The sequence below is a fragment of the Bos javanicus genome, chromosome 5 (assembly GCF_032452875.1).
Source record: "Bos javanicus breed banteng chromosome 5, ARS-OSU_banteng_1.0, whole genome shotgun sequence".
Classification (NCBI taxonomy): Eukaryota; Metazoa; Chordata; class Mammalia; order Artiodactyla; family Bovidae; genus Bos; species Bos javanicus.
In genome coordinates, this window is record NC_083872.1 from 115,658,605 (window position 1) to 115,665,920 (window position 7,316).

General features: G+C 55.7%; 1 protein-coding gene across 3 annotated transcripts; it reads right to left on the reverse strand.

Annotated features, from left to right (window-relative positions):
- Window positions 1-546: 546 nt before the first annotated feature.
- RTL6 (retrotransposon Gag like 6) lies at window positions 547-7,113 on the reverse strand. 3 transcript variants are annotated; one of them, XM_061418820.1, is made up of 3 exons: window positions 6,803-7,108; window positions 5,509-6,589; window positions 547-864 (listed from the first exon to the last, which is right to left on the reverse strand). In XM_061418820.1, exon 2 carries the CDS (start codon window positions 6,265-6,267, stop codon window positions 5,548-5,550), a length of 720 nt encoding a protein of 239 aa, XP_061274804.1. In that variant the 5' UTR covers window positions 6,268-6,589; window positions 6,803-7,108; the 3' UTR covers window positions 547-864; window positions 5,509-5,547. The 3 variants fall into 3 exon arrangements, with proteins under 3 accessions (XP_061274804.1, XP_061274803.1, XP_061274802.1); XM_061418819.1 differs by lacking the exon at window positions 547-864 and adding an exon at window positions 1,414-3,313; XM_061418818.1 differs by lacking the exon at window positions 547-864 and having other exon boundaries at window positions 1,414-6,589; window positions 6,803-7,113.
- Window positions 7,114-7,316: the final 203 nt, after the last annotated feature.

Genomic DNA, 7,316 nt, shown 5'->3' on the forward strand with positions numbered 1-7,316 from the left:
TTTTATTTAATTCTGGCTGGGCTGGATACTCCACTGCTGCGTGGACTTTTCTTCTCTAGCTGTGGCCCGGGAGGGCTCCCCTTCGGCGCAGTACACAGACTTGCCTCACTGCGGTGGCTCCGGTTGTTGCAGAGCACAAGCCCTAGGGTGCACGGGCTCCTCAGTCGCAATTCCCAGGCTCTAGAGCACAGGCTCTAGAGCACAGGCTCAGCAGCTGTGGTGCCTGGGCTTTAGCTGCTCTGAGACATGGGGCATCTCCCCAGAGCAGGTAGCCAACTCATGTCTCCTGCAATGGCAGATGGATTCTTTACCACTGAGCCACCTGGGAAGCCCCGAAATCATTTTTTAAAAGGCGGTTCTGGGGGAAGAAAATGGATCATCAGATATTGGGAAAGTCGGCCCTCTGATAGGTAAGATTTTCAGATGGGATGAAGAAACGCACGAATGAAGCAGAGAATGAAGTTAAAATAGATGAGAGTAGATAAGCTCAGGTTATTGGCTTAAACACGGAGAAGTCAAGTCAGATCTTCACCTCGCACTACAAACCAAACTAACTCCAGAAATGTCTTTATTAATTCTAGAGGGAAACAAAGACCTTAAAGCAGCGAAGGAAACCACAAAGAACAGATGGAGGTGTTTGCAGGACGGACTGTTCTGTTTCTTCTCGGACCAGAGGTTCTCAAAGTGGGCGGGACCTCTTCCGGGCCTGGGAGTCATTCCTGTTTTCATAATGCTACCAAAGTATCTGGGCGTTTTCCACTCCTACTGTCTCCTGAGTGTACAGCGGAATTTTCCAGAGACTACATGATGGGTGATCTTGCAAAAGATGAAGAGCAGGGGCAGGTCTGACGCCCCAGCTGTCTTCTATTAAGCCAGACATGAAAGAAATTTGCAAAACCATGAAAGAATTTAGTGAAAACTGCACCACCCCTCCCCCCATTTTTTTAAAAACAGTTTTCTTTAAAATATGCTGTTTATGTGGTCAGGCAATGAGTTTATCTTCTAAATAGCATTTAGAAACATTCTCCATCTTAATTTGCGATATAGTAAATACTGATAAAACCTATATTAGAAGCTCTCTGGGGTCCTAAAGGATTTTGAATGAGTGAAGGGATTCTGGGGCCAAAAGGCCTGTGAGCAGTCCTGGGTCTGAAAGTGCTTCGGTGGGGTCCCAGCACTCAGCACATCCATCCATGTAACGGTCCCACAAACGCTTGTGGCATACCTACTGTGTGTCCCAACACACCGTTACAGGTGCAGGGATACAGCCATGAACAAAAGGGACAAATGTAAGCGCCTGCATTGTGTTAGTCTGGTGGGCACACGGCCCAGTGAAGGGACAGACTGGCTATGTATCAGGTTAAAATCTCAGCAATAAAAAGCCGGAAACACGTGCAGCGAGCACAACACACAACAGGTTAATATCTTTAATATGCAACGAGCTCATACAAACGTATCAAATGCCAGTAGGTAAGAGCAGAGGACACGACAACGCACAAAAGAAATACAACTGCTTAACGTGAAAGATGTTCTAGTTTGCCAGAAATTAAAAAAAAAAAAAAAGAAATGCAAACTAAAATACAATGCTATTTTTCCATGACCAGATTGGCAAATATTTAACCAGGTGAGAACACTCAGTGCTGCAAGATGGTAGACGGGCACATTTATCCCTGCTGGTGGCCGTGTAAATGGACACAAACGTTTCTGGAAATTGTCAATAAGTAATCAGAGCCTCGAAGGTTCTTATATTCTTTAATTCCATCACCCCACCTCTGAGGATCTATCCTAAGGAAATAACTTGAACCGGGGAAAGCTTTACGCACAAAGATAGTCGTCGATTTCCAATGGTGAAAAATGAGTAAGAAAGAGCATTGGTGATCAACCACTGGCACTGCCTGATGGGGGAGGACACAGCCATTTCAAAATGAACTGAGAAAGTTGCCCGTGACGTGAGTGAGAACAGCTACACAGGACCGTGTTACAGAAGGTGGCACCCCAGTGTTATAGAAGCAGAGGAACCATGATTGGGGTGAGGGGAGACTGGAAGGAGAGACGCCAAATGTTAAAACTGTACATCTTTCTACTCCATTTTCCAAAATTTCTATAATGTGTAGGTTGACTTTGATAATGAGACGAACTAGTACGTGGTTACTTATGAAAAAGAGTTAGTGGTGCTGCAGCAAGGGGCTGGCAGTAGCCCCCGCCCCATCTACTGTGTCTGTGCTGTGCCCGCCACACTCAACACGCGGACCCCACAACTACACCAGAGTCATTGGCTCTGTCCACCCGCAGTGGGTGATGGGATTTTCCTAAACCCCAGCCCTCTCCCCACACAGCCAAGCTTTCGTGCCTTCTCGAGTCCAGCTGTGTCTTCATCTCTAAGCCCCTAACCTAAGGCTTCTCAGGTAGAGGAGATCCAGGCTTCCTGCTCTGGCTGCAAGATGGACAGGACCTCTGCTAAGTTCTCTCCCTCTTCCCGCCCAAACCCCAGCCCTGGAAGCTGGTTGGGGTGTGTGTGCTCTTACACACTCACAGGGCTGCTCCCTTAAAGTAATCTAAGCACCTACCCAGCTCTCCCCACATCTGTTCATCCTTCTAAAGGCCAGAATCGTGGTCCAGCAGTTGGTTCTGTCCCTCTTGACAACAGCAGCTTGCGCATCAGCAAAGTCTTACCTGCATTTCACACGGCAATTTTGGGCTCTGTGTCACGACTCCCTCGTTACATACTCACCTGGGACCAGGGACACGGGTCTTGGTTTTTTCCCAGAAGTCACCGAAATGCTCTGGGACATTAAGTTAATCCCAAGGTCGCACGATACAGCAAGCCAGAGGTCGCCCCTGCTAACTCTGATCGCAAATAGTGCCTGCTACACTATGAATCTTCCTTACTAGATGGGGCGACGTGGAGACCAAGGAACAGTCACAGGTAGTCCAAGTACCGTGAACACCGTGAAGACATAAACCCTTCCCTCACATGCAGTTAACACTACTAACTGCCTGGCCCTTTTATAAACCAACATCTGTTCTCTTAAATTTAGAGAAATTATAACCCCCAAATATGTACAGAGCAGCTCTCCTCTGCCACTGCCTTCTCCAACTTGAGCCTCTCAGCCATGTGTTCTTGCTCTGGGCTGCATGGAGCGTGGGTGTCCTCTCCAGCTGGGGACGAGGGTGTCTTCCACTAGAGCCACCGGGGGCTCCCACCGTGGGGCTTCTTCCAAATCCAACCCCAAGCCTCACATCCACTCCGGTTTCCGAGGTCGCAGGAGGCAATCAAGAAGGCCACGGACGTCCAACAGCACCTGTCCCCAACCTGTAACCGTGAGCACCAACGGCTTGCCACACCTCCAAGCCAAGCGAAGCTGGGGCAGCAGCCAGGGCCAGGCACAAGGACCCACATGCAGAGGCAGGCCTCAGCCTAGCGAGGTGCAGCGGCTGAAACAAGGCGCGGATGCGAATGCAGTAGGACTTCTGAATGCCACCTGGGAAGACCCCAAGGTTGGCAAGCAGTTCCTGCCCTGCTCTCGGGCTGGGTCTCTGCCTTGGCTGGGCCAGGCCATGTGGAAACCTTCAAGGTGCCAGCTAGCCCTGCAGGCCCCCTCTCCTGTGGGTGCCACCATACCCCTTCAGCTGTGGGTACCTCTACTTGGCAGGCAGGCAGAAGAGAGCAGGAAGTGCAAGGGTCTGTGCACCCCCCACTGGAGAGCCCATGTCCCCGTGAAGAGTGGCCCCCCTATGTCTCCCCCACTTCATGCTTAATGAGCACCATGGTCCCGCCTGAACAGTCTGGCCGGAATCTAGGGGGGTCTGAAGCCTACGTTCAGGCAGTGGTTCAGCACGGCAATTGGGCTAACAGAGTTTACGATGAGGGGGTGGCAGTGGTCCGTGAACTCCAGCAGCCATGGAACCACCTTGACTTTGCAGGCAGTGGACTTTCAAGAACACAGTCACTCTCCCCAGCATCATTGAATTGCTCAGAAGGGCATGGGTCCTAGGAGACAATCTCTGGAGGTCCCAAGATGCAGGCTTATAGGGGGGAGCCCAGAGGTTATCCTCCTGCAGTCAGGCCGGGACTGATAAACCCAGGGAAGGATGGCCCATTTCCCCACAGCCTGGGGGCAGGGTGTCATTGGTATCGAATAAGGCAGGAGCAACCCAGGTCAAAGGGCCTGGCCAAGCCTCGTTTAGAAAGTGACTCTGGGCATCCCGGGGAAAAAGCACAAGGCCACCCAGCACTCGGAGGCATGGCTCTGTCTCTCGGAATCAGGACCCGAGCGCCAGCCCTGCGCTGTCACCACCTTCGGACCTGGGCAGCCCACTGCTCTTCTCCTTTGCAAATGCCAGCACCGCCCCGGCTGGGGTCAGACAGGCAGACACCCCCTCGCCTTAAGGGCTCCATGATGTGTCCAGGGGAGCTGGGGCTCCCAGCCCTGAGTCCAGGTTTTCTGGGACAGAGGCTAGATGTCTGATGTACAGCCCAGGGCTGGGGAGGGCATGCTGGGGAGGCTTTGGAGACCTAGAGACCGTGTGTGTGGCTCCAGGAGCTGAGGTGAAGGCCACACGCCCCTGCATGGAGAAGGGAACAGGTCTCAAACCAGACAGGCCCACCTCCACGTGCGGGGGTCAGAGAGAAGAGGGGGCTGCACACCACCACTGACTCCCACGGGGACCAGGGCAGCAGAGTGAGCCTCTTGAGTCCATCCCTCAGCCTGCCAGGGGGCCTCAGGCACAGACGGACACGTATGTGGAACTGCCCAGTGATTCCAGTCACACTGAACTTCTGAGCAGGCAAGTTCCAGATTCCCCCCAACCCCGGTGCTATCAAAACACTGGCAGCTAAAGCCAGGCACTGATGGGGGGTGGGTGTGGCCTCTGGAGGCGCTCCCCTAAGGCTGCACTGTCCATCTTCCCAGGGGCAGCAGTGGGGCACAGTGACTGCCTACTCCTGTGCAGAGTGAAGCTGGCCCCCTGAGAACCCTGGAAACTCACTCCCGGCAGTGATCACTCGGACACTGACAGCAGAGATGAGGCCCCTACCTGCTCCACTGGGCCCTGGAGAGGCTGGCAGCACTTGAGACTCCCCTCTCCAGGTCAAGCCACCTGCCTGGCCAAAGAGGCTTCTTTTTGGCACCAGCAAGCTCACAGGGCGATCAGGTGGGGAACTGCCCCAGGGCCTGCAGAGGGTGGGGGAGCTGCATCTGTGAACCTGGTCAGGCTGGGGAAAACGTCAGCTCAAATGGTCCCAAGTGTATTGTGAGTGAGACTAACCAAGCAGCAGAGCTGAGGCCACTAGAAGAGCTGGAATTGCAAGCAAGAGAAAGGAAACATGCGGTGGAGGTCCCAAGCGAGTACGTGATGCCAGGAAGCAAGGTGGGTCACAGGGTGCCCCAGAGTGATGACAGGAGATGTCCTCATGGAGCAGGTCTACAGAGGCAGGAAGGGACGTCTTCAAACAAAGTGATGCTGTGGTATGGACATTTCTTCTACGCAGCAAAGGGGGTATGCTACCTGGATGGCTGCAGATGCGACCAGGATGATGGCCGATTCCTAAAGGTTCCGAGCTCGGGTGGGCAGGGCCGGGGCTGGACTGGTCCCACTGGAGGCTGGGTGCACCGGGCAGGGCGCTGTGCCGGTGGCGGCCAGCTGGCGGCAGAGGGTCTGCCGTTCCCGCATGGCTCGATTTGAGGCGGAAGTTTTTCTGATCTGCGCGCGCCGGGCGTGCCGCAGCGGAGACTTGTAGGTTCTCCGCAACTCGGCCAGGAATCCCTGATAGTTGTTTCGTAAGGGGCTGTCGGGTTGCATGTGGGGGATCGCCCACTTCTCCGCCTCCCCAGTGAGCCGGGACACGAGGAACGCCACTCGTTCGGCCTCCCCGGGGAAGCGGGAGGCCTGGAAGATCATGAATCTGTCCATCTGCATCAAGAAGCCCGCCAGCTGGCCGGGGTCTCCGGAAAAGGGCTCTGGCAGCGAGGTCGGAGGCGTGGTCATTGGCCGGGTCCCATTGGAGGTAATGGCCGAGATGGGTGGGGTGATCTGCAGCGCCCCGGGAATCCGAGCCCGGGTGCGCAACAGGGTCAGCTCCGCCATCACGCTCTCCAGCATGTTGGTGAGGTTGGCCTTCTCTGCGCGAAGGGTCGAAGCCTCGCGCCTGAGCGCCGAGTTGGTGAGGCGCAGCGAGGTCAGGGTGTCGATGACGTCGTCCATGGGGGCACTAGGAGAAGCTGCAGAGGCTGGGGTTTCAGCTTTTGAGGTCTGGGGTTGGACCATGTTGGCCAGAGGTCAGTGAAAGGCTGAGATTGACAAAAGTGGAGAAGGTGGTGGTGACGGGGAGTTGGGGTTGGGTTTGGGTAACCCAGAACCTGAGCACCTGTGATGCTAAAATTGGGTAGACCCAGAGAGCAATCGGGTTAAGGGTGGGGGTTCAAGACTCAAGCGTGGCCGAGAAGACCCAACAAGAGGGCAGGGCAGACGGACCCAGAGATGCGCACAGCCCCGGGCCAGGCAGGGGGTGCAGGCCCTCGCGGATCCCGAGCTCCGGATGTCGCTCCTGAATCGCCGCGCTCACAAGGCCACAGTGGGCTGCAGGGCCCTGAAGGATGAAAACACGGTTTAAAAAAAAAAAGGTTTCGACTGCGGAAAGGGGGTTCAAAGGGAGGGAGGCGGCGTGGGAGGGGCAAAGGGCGGGCGGCGAGGCGGGCGCCCCCCCCCGCCAGAGGACCGGCGCCCACATGGGGCAGAACAAAGGGAAGAAGCTCTCGCGGCGGCGGCGCCGGGGGGCCGAGGGCGGGCGGCGGGCGCCTACCTGGGTGTCCGCGGCTTCCTCCGCGGCTCCGTCTTCCCGGGCCGGCCGCCACCAAGATGGCCCAATCGCCGGGATGCGGACTGGCCGATGAGTCACGGCGGCGGCGGCCCGCCGGAACTGCTTCCCGGTCAGGTCAGGTCGAGGCGGCGGCGGGAGGCGGGCGCGGGCAGCTTCGGGCGGGAGCACAAGCCAGGCTGGGACCGAGGCCCGGGTCGTGGCGCGGGCGGGGAGCGGGCACCGCGGAGGTGTGGGCGGCAGGCGGGCCTAGCGAGGTCCCTGCTTGTTGCCATGGAGACCACCAGCTCCCGCGCGGCCCAGGTCCCGCCCCGGAAGTGACGTACAGGCCCTATGGCTTTCCTCAGTAGCCAATCAGTGATGAGTGTGGTTACTGACGTTTTGTTATTAGAAGCGGTGTCTTCCTTTGAAATTCTAAGACTGCTAGTAAAGCTGTGTGTGCATAGGTTGTATTTATTCTTTTAAACGAAGCTTGCTTTTCATATATATATTCTTTTAA